This window comes from Protomyctophum parallelum, assembly GCF_964188405.1.
Source record: "Protomyctophum parallelum genome assembly, chromosome: 13".
Taxonomy (NCBI): Eukaryota; Metazoa; Chordata; class Actinopteri; order Myctophiformes; family Myctophidae; genus Protomyctophum; species Protomyctophum parallelum.
This window is the reverse complement of record NC_139708.1, coordinates 32,171,804-32,199,496: the sequence shown is the minus strand read 5'-3', so window position 1 is coordinate 32,199,496 and position 27,693 is coordinate 32,171,804. Positions and strand designations below refer to the sequence as shown.

Genomic DNA, 27,693 nt, shown 5'->3' with positions numbered 1-27,693 from the left:
TCAAGAGGAGATACAGATGGGCTTCCCGTTTTTGTCATATTGGTACACCAGCATCTTAATGCAGTGGGAGTTGGCCGGGGAGATCCAGGGGCTGCTTGTGATGGAGAAATTGTGACTGGCGTAGAATGGTGCCGGCTGCTTCCGGCAGCGGAAGAAGGCACGCAACACGTTGGCCGCCATGCCTCGGAAGCGCTTGCTGATGAAACAGTAGAGGAAGAAGTTGACGCCTGTGTTGAGCAGCGCCAGCATGTTGGCCAAGTCTGTGAGCAGGTGGAGCAGTCGCCCGGCGGTTTGTGAGGTCGGTGGCGCGGAGTAGAAGTGGTAGAGGATCATGAGGGTGCGCGGCGCCCACAGCACGGCAAAGATGGAGGTGATGGCCAGCAGAATGGCTGTGGTCTTCCCGGTGGAGTAGCCCCGCAGGCGGAAACAGTTGCGTCGCCTGCGTAGCTTTCTCACGATGACAGCATTGAGGGAGAAGAAGACGGTGCAGGGGAGGAGGTAGACGGTGGCGCAGTGAGCCCACACCAGAACGTGCTGGGCCACGGTGCTCCTGCTGCCCTCCCCTCCGCCTCCGCCTCCATCTCCATCCCCCACCCCGGGCAGGCTGTGCCAGAGCTCGGGCCACCAGTAATAGGGCGCGGCGGAGAGCAGACACCCGACGTACACGGCCAGTATGACCCTGCGCGTGCGGGCCGGGTAGGAAACGGTGTGGTAGCGCAGCGGGTGGCAGACGGCGATGTAACGGTCGACGGTGAGGGGAACGGTGATCCAGATGGAGGTGTGGATGGAAGAGAACTCCAGCACCTGCACCGCCTTGTTGAGTGACGGAGGCAGCGGCCTGCCCAGGATGAAGTCTTCCAGCAGGAAGTCGACAAAAACGATGAGCAGGAGTACAAGGATGTCGGCGGCCGCCAGCGCCAGGAGATAGTTGTAGGAGGACTTCTGGCGACGCACAACCAGCTGGGACAGTATGATGACTGTCAGGATGTTGGCTAGGAGGAGGTGGAGGAGGGGCGGAGGAGTTGACACAAGGATGGAGGAGAGTGATTGAGAGGGGAAGAGAATAGGAGGGGAAGGGAGAAATAATTGGAAAGGAAGAAGTTTGATGAGGTGGGGGGTAGGAAATGGATTGGGCATAGGATAGGGTTTGATGAGGTGGGGGTAGGAAATGGATTGGGCATAGGATTTGGGCAGAGGAAGAAAATGAGGAGAGTGAGCGTTATTGGGCAGGTTATTGAAAAGGGGGAAAACACTCCAATCCAGCCAACAACAAACAAATCGGGCACACAGAAAGCAATCACGACATAGCACGACATCTAGCACACAGAGAGGCAGTGGACATGTGTTGCTCCCATGCATGGGTTGATTACTTGCTATGGCGCAAATAGATGGCATTCAAACGTATTATGAAATGAAATGATGGAAAAAAAACACACAAAGAAAGCACAAAAAGAGGACAACCAATCTTCTGAACAATTTCAGACCACTGAGAGCAGGTGTGGAAGAACCACAAGGAACATTTTCAATCTCAGCACACACGACAAACAGGACTGTGAGGATTACAGTGGAGAGTAACCACTTTCAATCTCTATTTTTGGCGTGTCATCATTTTTTTTAATAATAAAATCTTAATTTTTCATGTATAGAAAATGAAAAGAAAAAAAGGAAGACAAAAGTCGGAGATATAGCAGTTAACCAACCTTGCAAGGCTTTGTGAACTTGTTTATCTACTATTTTGACCTCAACCCCCCTCAGGTCCCTAGACGCCACTTATTGGAAAACCACTGTTCTGCTCTTTGAACCGTTTGATGTTGCCCCACTCCCCACTTCCCCCTGCTGAACCTGACTTTGGGAACTTTCAACTTGCCTGGTATCCCTATTTGGAGTACAGTATATAGACTAAAGAGGTCCTTTTTCCACCAGTCGACCTTGAGGCTTAATCAGGATAAATAGCCACAGGATAATCTAAGCGTGTTTTCATGTCTTTATGTATGTAAATTGTCTTGTTCTTTGTGTTATGTCAAATGTGTGTATATGTGTTCTGCATACTTGGCTGCTGTGTCGCAAGACAAATTTCAGTGTGAACTGACAATAAAGTACTATATCATATCATATCATATCATATCATAGGCACACATTTAACTGACCTGAACAACCACAATGGAATGCAATTTGATGTTTAGCTGAACAACCACAATGGAAAGCTTTATTAGCCTTGAATTTATTTTTCATTTTTTATTGTAGGACCGGAATGTTTCTTATTTAGTTTGTTGCATGTGATAAGTCTATGTTTTGTTGTAGTCTATGTGGATCCCATAACGACTGCTATCTTGATGTGCAGCTAATGTGGATCCAAATAGTGGAGCCACAACAAAAACAAGGGGGGCACAATATGCAATGTCAGACTCTTAATAATGTGCTGAGCTCACCACCTCCATACATTGCTCCCGATGTGCTGGTTGGTACCTTGCATGGCTTCCGCCGCAATCGGTGTATGAATGGGTGAATGTAATGCACAATCTATGTAAAGCGCCTTGGATAAAGGCGCTATATAAATGCACCATTTACCATTTACCATACAAAATAAACAGCAACAAAATAAAGACAGCTAGCCATATTTCTCCTCTCTCTTTAATTCTCTCACTCTCAAGCTCACTCTCTCTGTGCATGCATCAATAAATAATGGTCTACTGTAACTGTACATGATCCACACCAATATGTCTGTCGCTCTGCATATAATATGTCCCCACTCCTAACCATCTCATCCCACACATGCATCCATAATATGTACATGTAATGGCATCGTGTTTTCTCCCCCCCCCCCCCCCCCTCTTTTTCTTCCAATAAAATAGTCTGTATGCCAATTCCCATTGTCCCCACACGTTTAGACCCTGTCACTGCTACCCGCTGCAGGTGGTCATGTGAGAGGGTGAGCATGTGTCTCCTCCGATACACGTGAAGTCATCGGCCGCTCCTCCGGTCGTGACAGCGAGGACCGTCACCATGCAGGAGGACGTGAGGCATGCGGAGGAACACGCTATGCTTCCCACTTCTCTACTCGCTGACATACTGTGGTGCATAAAGTGACTGAGTACATTTACTTAGGTACAATTTAGATCTTCTTTTTGAGTGGTGCAACCACTCCCTTACGGAGCTATGTGTGTGGGTAGCTGGCTGGCTGGCTGGCTGGGTGGGTGGCTAGGTGCGTCTGAGCACGAAAACAGCATGGTTGTTTTTCACCACCTGTGCGCAACCTAACACACACACACACACACACACACACACACACACACACACACACACACACACACACACATATTACCACCACTGCTTCCTAGTCCCAACCTATACCGTATAGGTGTCACTATAGCAGGGCAAAGGAGATGGTCCCTGTCACTATAGCAGGGCAAAAGAGTTGGTCCCTGTCACTATAGCAGGGCAAAAGAGATGGTCCCTGTCACTATAGCAGGGCAAAAGAGATGGTCCCTGATGAACAGGAGTCCCAACCTACCGTATAGGTGTCACTAAAGCGGGGCAAAAGAGATGCTCCCTGCCCAGCTTCCCTGTTTATATAATCACATTTTTTCTCCCTCTCCTGTTCGCTCTCTCTCTCTCTCTCTCTCTCTCTCTGAGAGATGCTTGGTCATGGCGTTGGTGAATGGCCCAGGAGGACACGGATGGACGATCACAGTGCCCTGTCCATTCCAGAAAGGGAATGCATGTGGACAGAAAGACTACTTCTTCTAAAAGTGCAATCGCTCTCTGTGTCCGAATAGGTTTACAGTCCCTATTTATTTTCCCTCTTGTCAACAATTCAACAAAAAAACTGGAGACACAGACATTATGCCATATCTCAGACGTTTCCGCTTCCAGATTTGTGAGCATGCAGTCTCTCTCCCAGCTTCCTCCAAATGTGCAGAGGCAAAACCTTACTGGTGATATCAGAAATAACGTTATTATTAGGGCTGTCAAAATTAACTGAGTTAATTAAATTGTGAAATTAATTAGATTAAAAATATTAAAGCAGGCCCGGACGGTTAGCTCAACCGTCTGGGGCTGGGCAGCCCTATAGGCCGCTGAGCCAACATGATGGCGTGCTGTGGGTTCGACTCCCGATCCCGACGGCCTTTTCCTGTCAGATTACTTTCAACCAAAAGCAAAAATGATGACCCGCCCCATACATCCCATCCACGTCGGTTATTGCCATAAAAGGCTGCACAATTCACCCTTTGTCAGGCAGGAGCAGCAGGCTCTTTTATGCCTTGTTCCGCCCTGGTTCCGGTTGGGCCCACGCTGCAATACCAAATTCGGCCACTATGTCCATTTGGCCTCAGGGTTTCCTCCGGGTGCCGTTTCTGTTCATATATACTCTAAGGATCTACCGTAGGTATTTCTTGCTAAAAGCCTTTCACTGCTATGGTGAAATGACGCGTATAAAAAGTCTGTGAGACTTGAAAGTTGAGTGCTATTCTCCCTTAAATATTGCATTGCTTTACTATGAGTAGTAGGAGCCTTTCAAATTGGTGCTATCATCAAATCTTTTCTCGTTCCATTCTATAGAGTCAGTACACTTGTTATTAGCTCCTGGGTTGACATGACATCTCACCGGCCAGATTAAACGTCTCTTGCTCGCTCTGATTGGCCTGCCAAGCCATAGCTAGCGACTCAGTTTTCAAGTTGTTTTCAAGTTCTGATGTGTTACTCTTATCCAATCCTTCTTGTTATGCACACTGAGCTATCAATCACAATCTTCAGCCCAAAGAGAGCTGATAGCAAGGCAGCCATTGAGCAGAATTTCAATATGCCTGAAAATAATTGTTCCTCAGTTGCCGCTGACTGACCTTTGGGCAAATGTTAGTGTTGATTATCGTGTATTAATCTAATTATAGTAAACTAATACTTGTATACTTAAAAAGATAAAGATCATGGGAAAAGAGACCTTTTACAGTACAACAATGTTTCAAGTTTACTCTGTACACATGTAAAATAAACAGCATTAACAATATATTAGAGTTTGCCTATCTAAAATCTAAAAGTTACTGTTGCGCGTGCCAAGCTGTCATTCTCTTGTATTATATCGTACTTGTATTATTTATTTATTTCCCACCACGGAGTAACCTCGCGGCAGACTATCCAGCATGTACGTAGCTATCCTCGGAGGAGGAAAGTTTGGTAAGGCCGGCAGTGTCGGTAGGCCAATCAGAGGCAGGCGGGGTGTTACCATGTCTATGCTCGGACGTAGAATAGATATACGGCTTGCAAACATTGATGGAACGGTCAACAGAAAACTTGGTGTCGAACCAGGTTCGTCTGTACTGTATGTTCCCCCAAAAGTATGACCAATATCAGCTCACTGCACGAACTAGTCCCAGTATAAAATCATGGAAAAGAAAGCTAACCACTTGCAACCTGGCGTCCTTATTTTGGGCATGTGTAGAGGGTTGGAAATAGATTAAAGAAAAACAGTCACCCCTATTTATTCTTTAAGATTCATGGAGTTTAGTCATTCCTTTAATTTCAGAAGGTACCAGATATTTGCATTGCCTTTGCATTGGTGATATGGTTTCAGTGTGGTTGCTGTTTCACACCCAGGCCGCTAGAGGGCGCCTGCGGTTTTGGGATCATTATATGCTACGTGCCTGCGGAGATTTCTAAGAATAAATCCAGCAGCAAAAAGAGCGACATATAAACAGAGCCTGTGTTCGTTTCTTATACATTCTACAGGTTAGTTAAACGAATATAATGATCACGATATGAATGATATGAATGTTAAACATGTATGTGTTATAAAGGATTGAACTAAGTTCATGTATGGTCTCAAGAAAATACGTTTTGAGGAGTATTGTACAACACTGGTTTGTGCTGCCTAGCTGCTGTGTAGCATACTAATGCTAACGTGTCCCATACTAATACTGTTGTTACTGTTAGCATGTTGTCACATGGGGATGGGGACACTAAAGCATAGATGGTGAAACATTATGAATATGAATGCAGTCAGTAATGTAAGTGTTTAGCAATGTGTTTATTGTGAGAGAAAGCATTGTATATTCTTGGTGATGTGTATTGTTGGATAATACTGCACTGTATTTAGTGGAAATACTGGGAAGGAATTTCTGTGTTAAATGTGTTCAAATGGCCAAGCCAATATATTCTTGATAGCCTAAGAAATTGAATATATGAAGTGATTGTTATGTCCTATCATTTTGTTATTTGAAATGGAGAATAAATCCAGCAGCAAAAAGAGCGACATATAAACAGAGCCTGTGTTCGTTTCTTATACATTCTACAGACTCTGGTTACCCGCCCTCTGACCCCTAGCGGAGGCGGGCAACAATTTGGGGGCTCATCCGGGATTAGCGCCTCCTGGTGGACGTGTTAATCATCTCAGAACTACGGGATCATAGCCAGTGAAGTGAGCAACAGACTGCGATGACTGCTCTACGAGACCTACGATGGGAAATACAGCAACAGCTACACAAGCTGACCAGCTCTGGCAACACAGACATACTCTACAAGCTTGCAACAGCATGCGAGGAATCGACCGAAGTGGAACTCTTTGACTTCATTGTTGACTTTTTGAGAAGTAAACGATTGAGAAGCCAAGAGGACCAAGGGATGGCCTGCCTGCTTGCCTTCCGTGACCTCATAGTTGAACTGCAAGCTCCACAGGCAGGGACAGTGGATGTACATTCTCAAGGTCATGCAGCTGATAATGGACAAGAGACTGAAGAAGAGGACCCTGATCCGGTGCCAGAGACTGAGTCAGTAACGGTGGCACCAGTGCTGAGTAAGACCACAGCAGCAGTTGCTGATCAGGTAACCGGTTTGGTCAAATTATCTGATTTCACAGCATTCCTGCCGCGCAGAGAGTATAAGATTCATGGTGGTCAAATTTCTGATTCTGATTCTGACTTGAGTTTTAACAATCTGTGTAAACAAATTGATGAAGGTCTTGCTGAAAGGTTCACAGAGGCGGAGATCATTAGAACAGTGCTAAAGATAATTAAGCCTGGTACCTTCAAAGACATGCTCATTACAAAAGATAAAGCGTTTTCTCAGAGCACACCTTAGAGATAAAAGCAGTGCCGAATTATTTCAGGAGCTCAGCAACGCAAAACAAAATGACAGAGAAAGCCCACAACAGTTTATGTACAGGTTAATGGGATTGAAACAACGCATACTGTTTGCTTCCAAACAAAGTGCAGGATTTCAGTATGACAGCAAACTAGTGCACAGTGTGTTCCTTCATTCCCTTTAGCAGGGTATGAACGAGAAATACTCTTACATCAGACGGGATATCAAACCACACATCTCAAATATGAGTATTACTGACGACTTCTTCTTAGAAATTATAACTATGTCAGTGAGTGAGGAAACTGAGAGGCAAAGTCGTTTGGGTCACACACACAAACAAAAAGCAGTAAGTGTCAGTGCAGTACAGCAGGACAGGGAGAGACAGGATGATGTTCAGATGCAGGCAGAAGTCCAAGCTAATCGCACTGCCATACATGAGCTAACAGCACAGGTCTCATCTTTAGCCAAGAGTCTAGAGAAGGCTCTCACCCCTGCTGTAATGAGTGTAACCCCAGAAAACACCCCTGCCACCATATCACACCCAAAACAGTTCCCCAGGCAGGACAGTAAAGGCAAATGTCAGCAGTGTGTAGCACAAAGGAATGATAGCTGCAACCACTGTTTTCGATGTGGACAAGAGGGACACAGAGCGATTGGTTGCCTCCTGAAAAACAACCAGTCGGGAAACCGAACAAGGTCACTGGGGAGGGACCACCAGTGACCCTAGCTAGTATAGAGTCCCCCGTCACAGCAAACTCCTGGCCCAAAAATAAAACATTGTCATCTACCCAGTCACCCAACCTTCACGGTACAGCCAAAGGAAAACGTGTAGCCAAGCTGATTGGTGGGAGATGTATGCTCAGCTGTTATTTAAATGGGGTCAAAGCTCAGATGTTACTGGACAGTGGAGCACAAGTCAGTATGGTGGGAAAGTCCTGGGTGGAAGAAGCCTTGCCGAATGTCAAACTCCAACCCCTTGAAAGCCTTCTGTCAGACAAACCACTCAAAATCACAGCCGCTAATGGGACAGCTGTACCATATGATGGGTGGATTGAGGTCCTTTTGGAGATCAAAAGTCAAACACACGGAAATGTCGCAATTCATGTACCGATGCTTGTGAGTCAAAGTTGTGCTACTAACCCACTGCTAGGTTTTAATGTGATCGAGGAGATCATCATGGAGAATGAGGAACAGCCAAATAACCTGGGTCTATTGGACTTACTATCGGAGGCCATGAGTATCCAGAGGCACACCGTCCAAACTCTCGTCTCTACCATTAACGACATGTAATTTGAGGAAGAACAAGTAAAACCTGTGTTGAAAGTAGGAAAGAGAGGGCTTACGGTCCAAAGGGGCCAAATCGGTGAGGTAAAATGTCGCCTCCGAATATTGTCAGAGGGAGGGACTATGTTATTCGAGCCAACCCTGGAGAGCAGCTTACCAGAAGGGTTGGAGCTGTTTCCTGCCCTTGTTGACGTGTCAGCCGGTGCCTCAAAGACAGTGAGAATATCAATACAGAACTACACACTGCATGACATGTTCTTGCCCCCCAAAACAGTTCTGGGTTTTATTGAAGAAATGAGAGACCTCAAACCTGTGACTATTGTCTCTGCTCCCCAGACACCAATCAATCAAGACAATGACACTCTCCTGTGCTCAACTCCTCTGAGCATGAGGACACCCATGACAAATGGCACCCACCCGTAGGATTAGACCATCTTAGTGAGGGTGAACAGAAAGTTGCTCGCCAAATGCTCTACGAAGAATCTGATGTGTTTGCACAAGAAGAGGGCGACATTGACTGTATCCCTGATTTAAGGCTGAAAGTCAACACGGTAGATGACAATCCAGTTCAGAGGAGTTACAACTCCATTCCAAAACCCTTATATAAGGAGGTCAAAGAGTACGTGCAAAATCTTCTGGTCAGAGGCTGGGTCCGGAAGTCAACATCTGCCAATTCCTCTCCTGTGGTTTGCGTGCGCAAGAAGGACCAGAGCCTGCGCCTGTGTGTTGACTTTCGCGAACTGAACCGTAAGACCATACCGGATCGTCACCCCTTGCCACGAATTCAGGACCTATTGGACAGCTTGGGAGGCCACTCGTGGTTCTCCATACTGGATCAAGGCAGTGCCTATCACCAGGGATTTGTGAGCGAAGAATCTAGACATCTCACTGCCTTTAGTGCCCCCTGGGGGCTGTACGAATGGGTGCGAATACCCTTCGGGCTGACGAATGCACCTGCTGCATTCCAGCGTTGTATGGAGGGAGTGTTGGAGGGCCTTAGAGATGAGTGCTGTGTGCCGTACCTAGATGACGTCTTGTGCTACTCTAAAAGCTTTGATGAACATGTCAACCACCTCAGACAAGTACTCCGCCAGATGAGACAACATGGCATCAAGCTCCGTCCAGCAAAATGTGAACTGTTTAAGAGTAAAATCAGGTACATTGGGCGGATAGTGTCAGGGGAAGGGATAGAGATGGACAAGAAGCAAAACAAACGCAGATGTGAACACCCTTTTTCCAATCCAACCCCCAGCAGTAGCGCCACACTTTGCACCATTCCCCTACCCGATTCAGCCCCAGTCTTACTGTTACAATTGTTACACTCTCGTACATTAGATGCGAACACGGTAAAGTAGCAAACGTCAGGAGACATTCTTTTAAGTGGGGGAGAGTGTAGAGGGTTGGAAATAGATTAAAGAAAAACAGTCACCCCTATTTATTCTTTAAGCTTCATGGAGTTTAGTCATTCCTTTAATTTCAGAAGGTACCAGATATTTGCATTGCCTTTGCATTGGTGATATGGTTTCAGTGTGGTTGCTGTTTCACACCCAGGCCGCTAGAGGGCGCGGTTTTGGGATCATTATATGCTACGTGCCTGTGGAGATTTCTCAGAATAAATCCAGCAGCAAAAAGAGCGACATATAAACAGAGCCTGTGTTCGTTTCTTATACATTCTACAGGTTAGTTAAACGAATATAATGATCAGGATATGAATGATATGAATGTTAAACATGTATGTGTTATAAAGGATTGAACTAAGTTCATGTATGGTCTCAAGAAAATACGTTTTGAGGAGTATTGTACAACACTGGTTTGTGCTGCCTAGCTGCTGTGTAGCATACTAATGCTAACGTGTCCCATACTAATACTGTTGTTACTGTTAGCATGTTGTCACATGGGGATGGGGACACTAAAGCATAGATGGTGAAACATTATGAATATGAATGCAGTCAGTAATGTAAGTGTTTAGTAATGTGTTTATTGTGAGAGAAAGCATTGTATATTCTTGGTGATGTGTATTGTTGTTGGATAATACTGCACTGTATTTAGTGGAAATACTGGGAAGGAATTTCTGTGTTAAATGTGTTCAAATGGCCAAGCCAATATATTCTAGATAGCCTAAGAAATTGAATATATGAAGTGATTGTTATGTCCTATCATTTTGTTATTTGAAATGGAGAATAAATCCAGCAGCAAAAAGAGCGACATATAAACAGAGCCTGTGTTAGTTTCTTATACATTCTACAGACTCTGGTTACCCGCCCTCTGACCCCTAGCGGAGGCGGGCAACACATTATGTGTACTCATTATACTCATTATAGGCGAAGGTTTCCAAACAATTTCAGCAAGTTATAAACCAATAACCATTTTAGGCTATTTTCACCACGCAACACCGTGATACGAAAATAGGGATTATGGAACGGTCTCTCTCTACAATGAAGAAATACGAAAATGAAAGTCGTGAATAGTAATAAATTCAAATCAAATCAAATAAATGAATAAATAAAAGAAAACCCACTAATATTGGTTTAGAACTTACAGGAACTGTGAAGATTGCTATTCAGTATTTAAAGGCCCGCTGACACGCCCCAAAATTAATATGGGTGGTACAGCACATCACGTGGTCTGACTGAAAACTGTTTGAAACAGGGCTACGGCGCGCCGCGCTAGCAACAAGTGGCTGCTAGCTCAGGCTAGCGTTTTTGACGGTACATTTAGGTCATATTTGCTATAAATGTAATGCTCGAAAATCCTCGTTTCAATGACATTGAGTTGACGTGTAAGTTTTAGGGTAAACTGTTGCATAATCGCAATTTCGCGTGACGAGTTCCATGCTCTCCGTCTCCCCCCACTAGACAGGCAGTGGTAACCTGTGAAGCTCCGTGCTGCGGAGCCCTGTTCAGCACTTAGCCGTCTTTGAGGCCATGTCAGCGGGGGGAGACGGAGAGCATGGAACTCGTCACGCGAAATTGCGATTATGCAACAGTTTACCCTAAAACTTACACGTCAACTCAATGTCATTGTAACGAGGATTTTCGAGCGAATTTTTCTTTTTTTTCAATTACATTTATAGCAATTATGACTCTAAATGTGACACCAAAATAGTAGCATAAGTTGCTATGCTACTACGGCCACCAAGCCCGGCGAGCCCGCATAGAAGTCGATGGGGAAAGCTTGTCACACTCTGACGTCAGAATCATGATAGCATTGTTTGATAGCCGTTCTTATCTCCCGAGGGGCGTGTCAGCGGGCCTTTAAGTCCGACGTCATTTTGTAGTGCTACGTTACGTCCGGGTCCAAGTGGCACCAGCTCCCGTCCGCATCTCATTGTAAATAGAATATCTAAACTCGTGAATCTTTTTACAGTGACGTTATTTTTCAGAAAGGAAGCCATTGAGGGTTAAAATGGGTCTTAATGCTTCCAACTCGAGTGGAATTATTAATGTTTTGTACAAGTGTCCATGACAACAAAAATATATGATGTGGAGACAATAAAGACTATTATTATCATTATTATTGAAGGTGGCAACAGTCCATTTGATCGGTAAAATATTTCTGGGGTATATTTAGAATGTGTGCAGGCTTGAGTATGTTGAATCTAGTTTGCATTATGAGGATTTATTTGACACAATAAAATAAAATGGCGATAGTATTCCATGTGGGGCAGACGGCCTGTCACTGTCAGATTTGGGAGAGCAGCGCAGCTTTGTTGTTGCGAGGAAAGCGGTAAAATTAGACTTTCGTGGTTGTTTTCGTCTCAGATTTAGTCCGACGGAGCGTCACAGTATAACTCCATGGGGACACAAAAGCGACACAAAAGTAGGACCCGGAAGTATCTCAGGAGGGGGCGCTCACATCACAGCTAAAATACTGAATTTCCATTTAACCATTTAACACTATAGAGCGTCGCAGTCCCTCCCCCTTTCAGAAAAACCCAGTGGCCCAGGAAATGAAAACCCAATGCATTCTCCCATAGGCATTTCTTATTTAATTTATTTAAAGACCTTTTAAGCGCCGTACGAAGCCAACTCTTGTCGTGACAAATCATGACAACACACACAATTTTTCGGGCCAAACAAATAATTACAAAGAAGAAAAACAACAAAAAATGTGTTGTAACCTGCAGTTCTTTTCTACTTTCTAATTCTTTGTTTGGCCGAAGAATTGTGTGTGTTGTCATGATTTGTCACGACAAGAGTTGGCTTCGTACGGCGCTTAAAAGGTCTTTAAATAAATTAAATAAGAAATGCCTATGGGAGAATGCATTGGGTTTTCATTTCCTGGGCCACTCGTTTTTCTGAAAGGGGGAGGGACGCTCTATAGACAACAATAGCATTTACCATTGGGTAACCCTGGTGGCTTTACTGTAGCTTATCAGGGCTCAGTCCTGGCCGCAGCTGGCCTGGGTTTAAATCCCACCCATGGGCCTTTGCTGTATGTTCTTCTGCATCTCCCTCTCCCATTTACTGTCTCTCTCCACTCTTGCTGTCAGAACAAGAATTGAAAATGCCCCCCGCAATAAGAAATACTCTCTCTCTCTCTCTCTCTCGCACGCACGCACGCACGCAGTCACACGCACGCACGCACACACACACACACACACACACACACACACACACACACACACACACACACACACACACACACACACACACACACACACACACACACACACACACACACACACACACACACACACACACACACACACACACACACACACAGGTAAAACAGTAGGAGTGCCATTTATCCAAATAGCTCTATTTCATGCTACACTGGGCCAGTCAAAGAAAAAAATGATTCGAGTCACACTGCATATATTAATCGTTTCACTGCTGCTGACCGTTCTCCCACGCCGCCAGTGGCCAGTGCAGCGTTTAGTCAAACTACCTCGCTCAGCATGAAGCCATCTCCGATCTGTCCTTTTCAGATGGAGCTGACTCTGTCATTGATTTGCATTGCTGCAACACGGGGGGTGGGGGGGGGGGGGGCATCAGCACTTAGCAGCTGTCACTGACCATCTAGCATGGGGATGAATGTTTTGTGGTCCCGTCCCCCTACCTACCGTAATAGATCTGGGATTGGATTAAATATGGCAGCTTGGAGTCTGGAGCATCACACTTCACAGTCCCAGACACTCTCAGCTGATTACAAATTACAAAGCTGGCTCCAGATAATGACTAAAGATGTCCTTGGCAGCCTGGGAGAAGGCCCGCACACATCAATACAGGGAGGGACGCTCGCGTGCATCGACATACGAATGTGGACACACCCACATGCACATGCACACGTGCGCGCTCGCATCGACATATAAATGTGGACACACCCACATGCACAAGTCACCCACACACGCAATCTCTCTCCTCCTCCCTGTATCTAAAGTAATTTATATGCCATCATCTACCTGCTAAACAGGGCTTGCACCACCTCGACAGTCGACACCCAGGGCAACACTGTTAGAATCATGTTCTTTGACTTTCTCCAGCGCCGGCTATCTGATATAGCGGAGAAACAACAATATACAGTTTTCTTTTTACTCATTTTAGAAATGGCTTTAGGGCTGTTAATAAGTTGTTATATATCATGTATTGAAAGAATTCCCAAGATATTCTAGACCACCGTGTGCGCACGCGCGCACGCACGCACGCACACCCCAAGAGGATCACCCAGGCATGCTTCTACGTGCAGGTCTTGTATATATGGGCCAGTCACTGAGCAGGACCCTCACGCAGATACACAGCCAGATTACTTTCCTGTCGACGTCTGGTTGATTGTGTTATCGATTCACAGCCTTCCAGCAGGACAAACTCTGATTGGGAGCATCAACTATGTCAGTGTATTACGCTGCTCCCAAACATAGTAATGCTGTCCGTCTTTCCATCCTGTGCATTTTCTCTTTCTGCATCTGCATTTGATCATGGCATTGCTCTTCAATGCTCTAACATAGCTCCATATCAGGGATGTCAAACTCAAATACACAGTGGGCCAAAATAAATAAATTGGTACAAGTCGAGGGCCGGACTGTGTTTCAACACACGGGACATTTTTGGGGAGAGGGGGTAGCTGAAAGTTGACCACAAGTGACATACTTTCACTGCTGATCAATAGTGGAGAGAAGACGCATGCTTGCGCTTGCGGGCCCTAGATACACGTGTGACAATGCACTCGCAGTGCATTGTGGGACTTGTAGTATTATGGTGGTCCGTGCAATATACCAGAGGGCCAGTTCTAATACTAATTAAATATCATCCCGCGGGCCAAAGATAATTCATTCACGGGCCTGATTTGGCCCCCGGGCCTTGAGTTTGAAATATATGCTCCATATGGTCCCTCAGTCCCTATATACAGTACGCTCATTCTGTAGCTCCGAGAGGAGAACCGGATGGGAACATTTCTTACCCTTTTCTGCACATTGCATCCAAAAAGTAAAGGTCCGATAATGAGCTAAACAAAATGTACTTTATTCCCGGACAAGAAAATCCAAGTTACGGGTTGAAACCAGCGTTTAAATAGCTTATTAGCGGAGAGGCAGCATTAGCGCCTCCCCTGGTCGAATGTCGAGTGAACTGAAGTCAGTTGGAAAATCGAATTGCGACATTCGACCAGGAGCCTCTCCGGCTGCAACTTCCTTGAAAAATATACATGCGGCTAAATAAGCGATTTGAACGCTCGTTTCAACACATTAACTTGATTTTCATGTCCGGGAATAAATAAAAAATGGTTTAGTTCATTATTGGACTTTTACTTTTTGGATACGATGTGCAGAAAAGGGTAAAGATATGTTCCTATAGTTGAAACCATGCGCCGGTCTGAAACGAGGTGGAAGGCTAATAAGACGGTGGGACCTCATCTCGGAGCTACAGAATGAGCGCATAGGGACTGAGATGGGGCTATGCTCCAACACAGCATAGGGACTGAGATGGGGCTATGCTCTAACACAGCATAGGGACTGAGATGGGGCTATGCTCTAACACCGCATAGGGACTGAGATGGGGCTATGCTCTAACACAGCATAGGGACTGAGATGGGGCTATGCTCCAACACAGCATAGGGACTGAGATGGGGCTATGCTCTAACACAGCATAGGGACTGAGATGGGGCTATGCTCCAACACAGCATAGGGACTGAGATGGGGCTATGCTCTAACACAGCATAGGGACTGAGATGGGGCTATGCTCTAACACAGCATAGGGACTGAGATGGGGCTATGCTCCAACACAGCATAGGGACTGAGATGGGGCTATGCTCCAACACAGCATAGGGACTGAGATGGGGCTATGCTCTAACACAGCATAGGGACTGAGATGGGGCTATGCTCCAACACAGCATAGGGACTGAGATGGGGCTATGCTCTAACACAGCATAGGGACTGAGATGGGGCTATGCTCTAACACAGCATAGGGACTGAGATGGGGCTACTGTATGTGGTATATCAAAGTGGGGTCCAGGGACCATCAAGATTCCCAGAGGGGCTTCTCTGAGTATTATGGGGGTCTTCCCAATCCAAAAGGCTTGTGAACCAATGCTAACAGGGTGGTTTTCAAACCATTTCATGCCAAATGAGGGTCTCATTTGGCAGTGGCTCCCCATCTGAAAACTATTTTGTTTTTGTAAGATGTTTTTGGCTTTTCTGCCTTTATTGATAGATACAAATGAAAAAATGACAGGAAAGGGGGAGAGAAAGAGGGAGGGACATGCAGCAAAGGTCGTCATGAACGGGAACACGTAACGCATTGTCAAGCCAGAGCCTACAGTATATGTGGCATGCGCCTGCATGGACCACTAAATCCAGCGGGCGCCCCATATATTTATATATTATTTAAAATATATAAATATTATATATCATCACTATATATTATATTAATGTTTTTAAATACCGATCTACAAGTGTTGTGAGCTTGTAGATCAGCTATTTTCAAACAGCTGATGTATATGGTTAAAGAATTGTGGTTAAAAGGATTTAGCTGGGGACCACCTGGAACCACCCCCAAGGACCCATGGGGGGGGTTCCTAACACCAACCACTAATTTCCCCTGTTGACCATATTCATTATTCACAGGGGTTTCCCATGCATCCACCAAGTATGACATAAGAGAATGTACCGTACATTGTACACTGTGCGATTATCAACAGTGATCCGTTTTCCCACCACCTCTTCCACCCCATGAAACTGTTACGTGGCAGTTCTTTCACACCTGTCAGTGTGCCAGTGTGTATACACCTGCAGCACACCCCCGCCCACCGCATGTACCCAGGTGGAGTTTTTTTTAATATTTTGTCGGCTCTACAGTGTGTGTGTGTGTGTGCTCATGTGAATCAAAGCATCTTGCTAAGCCCCTCGGCCACTGAAAGTTCTCCTGTAGCGAGATACATTAGAACAGTGGAGCAAATCCTACATAATAGGCCTCGACTATAATCTGTCGACTTGTTCTCTCTGCCCATCAGTCTTCTCTCTCTCTCTGTGTCACCCCCTGTTTCTTTCTCGTTGGTGGTGTGTCTAAAAGGAGAGAGGGTCGACGTGGAATAGGTGGTTTGGGGGAGCTCAGGGATTTTGTCTGTCATTGGCTCTGTATTATTCTGTCTGGTCTCTGTGGGCTCCCCAGTGAGACGGGCCCTTCCTTCTGCAGACGCACAAAGGGGATCCGTGCTGAGCTTGACATTTCCATTTAGCCCAGGCCAGCTTGCATTGGGCTGCCCATTCATTTCAATTGACTCCCAGGTCTTATACGAGCGTCTCTGGAGCTGGGTGGAAAGGAGCTGCCGGCTCTGCTCAGCTGGGGCATCAGGTGACACAGACACACAGCTCATCTCAGTAGGAATTCATTGCTGTCGGGCAGAAACCTCCTATCTCTGTGAAAACACGTTGGTCGTTTTTATGTCAGTTGTTCTTCGATTTTTCAAAAATAGCAGACCTACAAGCTCGTAGCGCGCCACTCGGTGGGGCGCTATGAGCTTGTAGATCTGCTATTTTTCCAATAGCTAAAGGATAACATAATGCTAACACCAAAAGGGGTTCCTGCCCAGAATGGGTTCAGGCCGCTAGCCCCTCCAATGGTTTGGTTTTCTGAAATTCGGTCATATGTCAGCCAAATCTATGAACTTTTAAGGTTTGTTTAGACTCTAAACAAACGTATGTATGTATATATAGGCTCTAAACTTTAGAGCCTATATATATACATTTCCCGTTCCAGACAAAGTCTATGGACTTTAATGTTTGTTTAGAGTAAATCACGATGTAATTTGTGCCAGCCAACTCTATGGACTTTTTTTCCACCCTAAAACATAATCAGGTATTATTATTATGCTATAAGAAGAAATATTTAAATACTAAACTGAGCGGAGTGCCTTGTTCACCTGTTTTCTCATACTTGAACATCAGCCTACTAAGGGAAGGAACTTATACCTCCTATAGGCTTCTAACTCCATATTCTAACCTTTTGTATTTTTGTTTTCGTAAATTAACGCCCTGAACATGGTACGGCATCACATAGAAGTAGCAAAAGTAGCAGATCTGCAGGTTCGAGATGTACTTTTGCTATTTTTTAATTTGAATCCGGAAAAAGTATAGCAGTTTCGGGCATATGAGGTTTCCACCCGACGAATTTAAATGGAGAGGGATGCACATTCATGCATAATACACACAGATACACAAATGGTAAGTGGCAAGTGCACATGGGTGGGTGCACATTATTGCACACACACACACACACACACACACACACACACACACACACACACACGGCAATAATCTGTTACGTTAAAATCCTGAAATTCAAAACTTTACTCGCGTGGAAGTACAAACGTAATGGCATGACAATACACTTTCTGTGCCAAATGTAAAGGTATCTCATTATTCAGAATGGCCTATTTCACAATCATGTCATTGGATTGTAATTAGTAGTGCATTAATGTGTTCATCACGTTTAATGTGGCAGTCATGGTAAAGGTGGAGCTGATTTTAATTACTTTATGTGCTGCTGGGTAGCTTAACCTCTAAATACATCATCATTTATCAGTCAATGTATGTTTTGCATTAATAATGTAGATCTGCAAAGTATCTACCGGTATAGTAACTAACACTGTCAAATAAATGTAGTTGAGTAAGAAGTACAGTATTTGCCTGTAGGATGAGTAGGGCACAAGTTCCCAAACTTTTTCATGTCAAGGACCCCCAAATTTACACTAATTAGCCTGCGGACCCCCATTTGAAAAGATATGCCAGAGCCCCCCCCCCCCCCCCCCCCCCCATAAGAGAATATGTTTACGGCTCTAGCAGTGATTCTCAACTTATTTCATTTGAAGAACCCCCCCCCCCAGTTTGACCCCATTTGAGGAGATTTATATCTCTGGGACCCCAATTTATATTGTAAAATCAATGTTAATTTAACTCTGAGAGTGTACAATGGAACCAAATGGACCCGTTAGGGACCATTCAGACCCATAAGGGTGCATTAAGTTCCAAACTATCATTTAGCTGGGGACCCCCTGGAAATGCCTCAAGGACCCCTGGGGGTCCCCGGACCCCAATTTGGGAACCACTGGAGTAGGGGAGTAAAAGTATACCTCACCCCATATACTGTAGCATTCCTCTTCAGACTTCATCTCACCCCCTGCGTGTGTGTGTGTGTGTGTGTGTGTGTTGATTGATTGATTGATTGTGTGTGTGCGTGTTCATGACCCTCCTGCCCGTCTGCCATTGTGACTGCATGGCTGTTCATCTAACATAACGAGTGACAGGGACCGTTGACGTTGTTTAGCGGTTGAAGTGCCGGCACGCCGTGCTCCCCGAGGTGTGCGACGAGGGCTGACTCATCCCGGCGGTATAAAGGCGGACGTGTTCAAACGGGCTGCTAGCAAACAACACTTCAACACGCCCGCAGCTTAACCCCTCGAAAACCGCCACCCCCCCCCCCCACACACACACCAAAAGAAGAGCACCTATTAGATGCAGAGGCATCTCCACCCGCACAGATCGATAGCTACGACATGTCCCCACAGACCCTGTGACCTTACAGCATGTACGGGAAATGGATGCGAGTGGTGGCCGGAAGGGTTGGGGAGGGGTGTTGGGGGGGAGATTTTTTTCTTCTGCTTGAATAGAAACGGGACAGTATAGACACTTGAACCGTTATGGTATCCCAATTCGGGGGCATTCGCAGAAATATCTGATCTACAAGCTCACAACACTTGAATCTTATAGAATCCCTATTCTGGGAACGTTAGCTGAAATTAAAATATGACTATAGGATTGATTTTAAAATGATTTTACTTGTGTATAAAGCTCTCAATGGTCTCGCACCTTCCGACCTACATGACTGCCTGCCTAAATATGTCCCGAACCACCCCCCTAAGGTCTTCCACTGCTGGCCTGCTCGCTTTGCCTAAAAAAATGGCAACTAAAAAATACGGGGAAGCAGCTTTTTGCTTCTACGGGCCGACGGCATGGAACAAGCTCCCACTGTACCTTCGTCAGGCAGCCTCTGTAGACATTTTTAAATCACCGGCCCACTTCTACAACATTGCTTTTAATTGATCTTTTATTTTTTGTTATTCATGTCCTCACTGTATTGCATTACTGCTTGTTTTTTAATGTCTTTGCCTTGCTTTTCTTTTTTTTCATTGCTCTGTAAAGCACTTTGAGCAGCATTTCATGTCATGAAAGGTGCTATAAAAATAAAGTTTTATTATTATTATTATTATATACAAGGTCACAGCTCATTGCGTTGGGAACAGATTTCTGTAAAGATTAGCGTATAGCGGTGGTTCTCAAAGGGGTCCAGGGACCCTGAGGGTTCCTTGGGGCTGTTACAGGTTCCATTTACACTCTCAGGGTTTTGGGGGGTCCTTCAATGACTGGTGTATGGCAAAAACAGCAGGGGGTCTAGTATATATATATCCCTTGGGATTTCCAGTCAGTTAAGTATAGTGTTTAAGTGGTTAGACTGGTGGAGAAATTAGACTAGTGGAGAAGACGAGGGTGGGAAAGCCAGATAGATGGACAGGAAAGGTCCGAAGGTCGCTTGAGTTGAATGGAGAGCACGTGATTGAGAGGGAAGGGGAACGGAGGAAAGGATTAGATGGAAAGACAAAGTGTAGAGAAGGTGCAGAGAGGGAGGGAAGAAAAAAAGGGGGGAGAAGAGAGTAGGAACCGAGGGGAGGTGGGCGGGTTGGATGGATATCAAAGCGTGCTTCAAAGGTCACATGTCACTTTGTACCCGACGACAACCCCTTTTGTCTTCTCAAAGTGTCACGTTGGACATAAAGCAGTCGGTTCCTTAATTCCCCCGAACAAAGAGCAGCAGCACATCACTGCTACGACGCTGCGATCTGTCAAACACAGGTGACGGACATGAAAATCTAACACCAAAACAACCTGACGTTTTGATTCATACCCCTCTGGCTTTTTTCCACCAAACTAGAATTTGGTCTAAAAACAGCTGCCCTCAACTTGAATATAATGAATGTTTTAGAATATAATAAAGGTTTAAAATCAGTTGATGATCAGACCATCCTCTACCTCCCCTTTTCCCTCGTTATTTTTTTCAGTTCAGTTCAGTTTTATTTTGGTCAAAAAGCAAAGACATTACATTACATGTATTATTATTATTATTATTATTATTATTATTATTATTAATTTGAGACCAAAAGGGTTTAGGCTGAAGCCAATGGCTTATTGTGCCTATCCGGGGGGGGGGGGGGGGGGGGGGGGGCATAAAACAGACAGAGAAAAAAACAAAAACATGAAAAACAAAACAAGACAAAAAAACAAACAACCAAACACAAAAGAGAACACAAGGAAAAGTACACAGGAGAAGACAGATTTGATCACACAGAATCCAGAGTCACACATGAGAAGAATGTTATATATATATGATTATTATATAGTTATTATATTACTTTGTCATACTAATATGATTTAGTAAAAATACTAGGTTTATAATGTTCTTATCTATAATTTTAGATTTATACATTATTTTAAATGTATTAATTGAGCCGCACTTTTTCAATTCATTGTCTAAGACGTTCCATAGTTTCACACCTCTTACGCTTATACATCTCGCCTTTTTGTTGGTTCTTGCCTTAGTCCCCCTGAATATGCCGAATCCCCTGAGATTGTACCTGCTCTCTCGAGCCTCGAACAACTCCTGGACACAGGGCGGAAGCAGTCTGTTATGTGCTTTATACATTATAACTGCTGTTGAGTGACTGAATAAAAAGTGGATTTGTTGGTGTGTAATAATCAGCGTGATTTATAATTCGGATTGCTTTCTTTTGGAGAAGAAATATGGAGTTGATGTTTGTTTTATAGTTGCTCCCCCATACTTCCACACAATAACTGATGTGCGGAAGTACGAGGGAGCAATACAGTAAGTATAATGATTTCTGGTCCAAAATGGGTTTCATCTTATACAGTATTGCGATAGTTTTAGAGACTTTGGTTCTGAAATTGTTTATGTGTGTATGCCAGTTAAGTTTGTTGTCAATTATAATTCCTAGAAATTTACTGTCTTGTACTTGTTCGATCGGCAAACTTGATTTTGATCTGTTTGTCTATTTTCCTGTTTCCAAATATGATGAATTTGGTTTTGCTTAGATTTAGTGACAGTTTATTAATATCAAACCAGTTTTTCAGAGTTATAAGCTCTTTTTCTACTGTGTCCAGGAGCTGCTCGAGGCTCCCCCCTGAGCAGTACAGATATGTGTCATCCGCGAACAATACGCAATTTAAGTTTTCCATTATTTCACATATATCGTTTATGTACATTATGAACAGTTTTGGCCCAAATCTAGCTAGATTAGACTAGATAGTTATCTAGCTAGAGATAACCTCTGACTGTGTGTGAGAGAGAGAGCTGACCTGTGATCATAACCTCTGACTGTGTGTGAGAGAGAGAGAGAGAGCTGACCTGTGATCACGCCAGTGTGTGAGGAATTAACAGGGAGAGAGGGAGTGCAGGTAGTTTGAGGTCGTTTAGTGCTGCACGATTCTTGCTCAAATCTCGATTTTTCCTCCACAAGAATTGAGATCACGATTCTCATACTATTCTCTTTTTTTTCTCCATGAAAATATTTATTAAAAAAGCATAAACAAAATCATAAAGAGTAACTAAAATGAATTGGACAGCCAAATAGTGCTGCACGATTCTTCACAAAATGAGACAGATTGCATATGTGTCTGAATCTAGATCTCCATCTTTTTTCAATTAATTGTGCAGCACTATGACGGACCATACTGGCGTCAAGGCTTTATTATTATTATTTTTTTAACTTTTTGCCCAAGGCCAGTTAAATGCTCAAACTGAAAGGTTAGTAGTGTGGGTGGTATAACCCGTGTCCAGTTCGGTTTCCCATAGCTCCGACAGATCGGCTCAGCAGCAGATTTAAACCGGAAACACTGTAGTAGCTGTCATTATGTTTTTCTGCAGCCTTTGGGTAAGGATTACATGTATTGTACAGGTATTGTATATTGTATGTCGCAATAGGCGAACATTCGGCGAAAAATCGCTAAACTGTGTCGCGACACAGTGAGTGTTTACATATTCTCGGCAAAGATATTTGGTGTAGATTGTTATTACCAGCAAAGTTATTTGGTATAGGGAAAATGGAGAGGACCAAGTACCCCTGGGGGATGCCGTTCAACGAAGTAAATAGGGTTTAAGTGTTTAATAGATGCTTTAAAATGCATTATAACAATGATAATGTTACCTTGTGTTGGATTAACTACTGTGAGCAAAGTTCTGAAGATTAAATCTGAGATTTATTTGAGTTAATACATCATTATGCATATTAACAATACAACTACACAGTGGTTGGAGCTGGGCTTTAAGTAGCCTATCTGCAAGTTGTTTACCATAATTATGAAATCATGTGGCTTCCTTGAAATTCAAACCACAGGAAGCTGAATTGGGAAATGCTTGGCAGTAATGTCGATGTGTGTGTCAGTCGAAGCACTCACACCTGGTCTGAGTTAAACTAATTAGACACTGAGCTGAGTGTGACTATACACACCTTTTGTGCATTAGCTAAATTATGTCTGTAGGCTAATCCGCCGGAAATAAAAGATAACTTTGGTCCCAAATCCCGCTGTCATCTCTTCCCATATTGTCACGCTACCCTTGTCGCACCCTTGATATCCCTTTTACATATGGTGTACAGTAGCCTACATTAATTTCAAAGACAGCACTATATGACTGGAGATGCGCACTGTCCTCGCATCAATTACTCGCTATAACTACTGCCAACAATGTGGAATTCCACACTGACGAACTCTGCTCATCATGTTTTATAGTAATGTGACCTTGTGGTCTCCAGTATCCCTTTTCATGAGACCCTTGCTCCTGACCAAAACATGAGCAGGAGGTGCAGAAGGAGGGAAGAGGAGGAGGAGGAAATATCACAGATTGAAGCAATCATTAAGAAGGGATATTGGCCAGCTGTTTAAATTAACACATTGTCCAGAATGTGACTCTAATTGTCATTAGATTGATATATTGACAGAATGCCAAGCAACATTTAAATTGTTGTTTAACAGTGATGCATTGCGCTGAAGCCAAGAAGACACACTGTTTCCCCGCCATGGTGACAACTTCTAGATGTGGTCAACGGCAAACTGAGTCAGGTCTGTCACTGCATCAACAGACTGCCTGATTTATGGCCTTAAAAAAAACTCCCCTCCTCTGGAGCAACCCTCCGCTGTCCTCTCCGACATATCCTCCTCTCCTCTCCCTCACTCGCGGCTATACCCAGATGCCAGACCAAAGCATTCTGCACATCTCACAGAGTCCCTAATATCCATTCATCTCTTTTTCTCGCGTTTTCCATCCTCTCTTCCCGATACCCTCTCCTGTCCTCTCCTCTCCCGTGCCACCATCTCATCTCTCATCTCGTCTTCCCCTTTCTTATTGAATACCCTGTACAAGACTCTCTGTTCTATCCTTCTCTCTAAGTCTAAGTCTGCACCATCTAACCAATTATTTTGAAAGAGAACTTTTAGTGTAGGTTACTTTTGAAGAGTAAGGCTAGTATCTTGGCACATTGCGCACACTCTTGGTAAATTGAAATTGTGTTTGTAGAGTTCATGAAAAGTGTAGTCTTGCCTAGACCACCACATGTAACATCAAAAACATGTTGAGAGTGCCGCAGTACTCAACAATGCTTTTGATGTTACATTATTAGTATAAAATATTGCCACTTTTCCCCAATTGTTTATGCAAGCTAGTATTTACTTTAATGAAGCATGGCTATTTGCTTCCAAATTCTCTGTTAATCTAACTGAGTGAGTGAGTGTACCAATTTGACCCTTAATTACAGGACCATTTGCTTCCATTTGTGCATTCTCTGTATTAAATTAACACTGAGAAACGTTACAGTGTAGAGAAAGGGTGTGCGATTAATTAAAAATGTAGCAATACATCTCGGCCCTGTCGTCTGCAGCTCTCTCACTTGGGGCTCAAGGGTGCTACTTCACTGACTTTGCTATTATAAATCTCTCTGAGTCTCTATTATACTGTTCTAATCTCTCTCTCACTCTTAACTCCACAATCCCTGCATGTGTGTCCTTGTATTCGTCATCCTCCCATCTCCTGTTGCTTATAGTGGCTTTCTATCTCATCATTTTCCCTGGGTCGCACAGTAATTATGTCCTGCCGGCTGCCACTTGACCTGTGAAATCCCAATTTCTCTCACCTTTACTGTCAAATCTATACAATCCTCCCCCCCTCATCATTTTTATTTTCTTTGATCAACTCGTTCGACCTCCATTTATTTTAAAGGTCATGTTTTTTAATAACCCACATGAGTTGACTATGAAACCCTTGTTGTTAACTAATGAAATGGCTGGTAGGGATATTCGATATTGGATGTTTTGCCGATATTCCGATATTGTCCCACTCCTAATTTCTGATACCTATATGTATGCGTTGTGGAATTAACACATTATGCCATTTTTTTTTTTTTTTATTGTGATGCCTCGCTTGGATGCATTCATAAATGTAAGGTTTTCCAAATAAAAATAAACATGATCATAAATTCGTGAGAAATGTAAATGAAGTAAACCGATAATTTAAACCGATTTTACATTTTTATGCAAATATCGGCCAATAATATTGTGAGGCCGATAATATCTAATGGTTGGTATTTAAAGTAACTTACGGTACATTGAGTAAACGCATTGAGTGAAATATGTCCAAACACATTGAGAGCTCATGAAACATTCATATTCACAGTCCAGGTCAAATGAAATGGACTGTGTCAGAATGATTTATTAAGCTGAGCTTGCTACTACTAAGTGCTCACCCGCTGCACTTGAGTCCAACATGACTTCAGACAGTCACTGTTGGGATTCCATCACATCTCAGCTTACTGTACTCCGTGATTAAAACAAACCCACCTCAATCACATTTGTAAAGACGACTCAGCAGAACGATCAAATAAAACGTTGTTTTATTGATCGTGCAAAGGCTCAGTTTTGCTATCCCAGAGAAATAATTGGACGAGAGCAAATCAGGGAAGGGGGGGAAAAAAACCTTTTACTTTTACAAGACTCAAGACAGTGGAGAAACTGCAGTGCTTGCAATACAAAACACTTGGCTATCACTTTGCACTGCACATTTCATCTGATTCACAAACAGCTTACTCTAAACTGTATTTCTGTGATCTTTATTAAAGGAACATTATCCAATCAGATTTTTTACCATTTCTGACATGCCATGATGACGTTGAAGAAAGAAAGAAAGAAAGAAATCACTGGGCTACATCGCAAAGTGAGACCAGCATGGCTGTGCACATCTGAATGTCAACCTTACCTCTGGTCAGACATCAGGACTTTTCCCTTTCATTTGACCTCTGGCCTCTGGCTATTTCTGTTGGTATGTCTCTATCTCTTTCTCCCTTTTGGTCTCCCCCTTGCCCCCCTCATCTATCTCTCACTCTCACACACGCATGCATCAACCCCCCCCCCCCCCCCCCTTTGAGACTATGTCGTCCATACATCACACAGTAGAGTATGACAGAGGAAATCTAAATGGGTCTGACAGTGAGTGGAGTAATCAGTCAGTGGTCACAGTCTCACAGACACACCTGGAAGCATCATTAATGCAAGAGGTCTGGAACTATAAAACAAACGCATACATATGTACGCACGTACACAAATGCACACGTATGTTTACGCCCGCACGCACGCACGGACACACACATATCCCAGAGGTCAAGTGTGAGTCATTGCTTACATGGTCACACACACACACACACACACACACACACACACACGCACGCACACACGCACGCACGCACGCACGCACGCACACGCACGCACACGCACGCACACACCACAAAACAAATGCAGACTAAATACTTCCACTGCCGGTGTCTGGATTTAACCACAAATTTGTGCAACTGTGGTTTGTATTTCATTTAACTGCATGCATTGCTTTATTTATTTTTAGCGCACAGCCTAAAAACAATATATATATAAATAAATAAATGACAGGTGTGATGTCAGACAAACACACAAAGGAGAACACACAAACTGACGTGACCGCCACAAGGTCAGTGACAAATCGAACAGTAGACTGAACCGCTATAGAACAGCTGTGGACAGAAGACCTCTGCACAAACACACACTCACGTGGCGTGTGCGCATTGACCAACGCATGCTGAAGCAGATCCATCAACAACGCACATTTAACACAGACACAGATGTGTGAACATGCATAGACAGACACAAAAGCACACAAACCTTCACACACACACACACACACACACACACACACACACACACACGAGCCACACACACCCTATATAGAGTACAGACTCACTCACCTGCTGCACACATGCCTAATTTGTCTTACCTGGCAGGCCGAGACAGAGCAGGATGCTGTAGTATATGACCGGCAGTGGTCCGAGCGGGCATCCCTGGGGCACCTCGGGGGGTTGCTGCCCCGACAGGCTCCAGGTGCTGCTGCTGTTGGGGGACAACAGGGGGAAGATATGGCTGTGTTCCATGGTCTCTCCTCCTGCTCTTCCTCAGCTCAGCCTAGAGACGCTCACGCGCGCTGCCGCTTCTGGAGACGGTGCCGCTCACTCTGTCCTTGGGTGCCAGTCGGCGTGTATACATGTGCACTTCTGTCTGTGCAAGAAGAGCGCAAGTGTGTGAACGTCAGAGAGGTGCGAGGGACACAGAATATGTGAGAGACAGACAGCAGAGCTATAGGGGAGAGAGATGACAGGGGAGGATATGTGTCACTGTGGGTGATGGAGGGAGAGTGGAGCGGAAGGTGCGGAGAGGTGAGTGTGCGAAGGCAGAAGTGGAGAGGGTGGAGGATGCCTGGCGAGTCT

At 44.4% G+C, this 27,693-nt stretch overlaps 1 protein-coding gene across 1 annotated transcript; it reads right to left on the bottom strand.

Moving 5' to 3' along the window:
- Nucleotides 1-27,360, bottom strand: gpr139 (G protein-coupled receptor 139; the record flags this gene model as incomplete). Its single annotated transcript, XM_083780620.1, has 2 exons — nucleotides 1-992; nucleotides 27,207-27,360. The coding sequence occupies 2 exons, from the start codon at nucleotides 27,358-27,360 to the stop codon at nucleotides 1-3; spliced, it is 1,146 nt and encodes a 381-aa protein (XP_083636746.1).
- Between the last annotated feature and the right edge of the window lie 333 nt (nucleotides 27,361-27,693).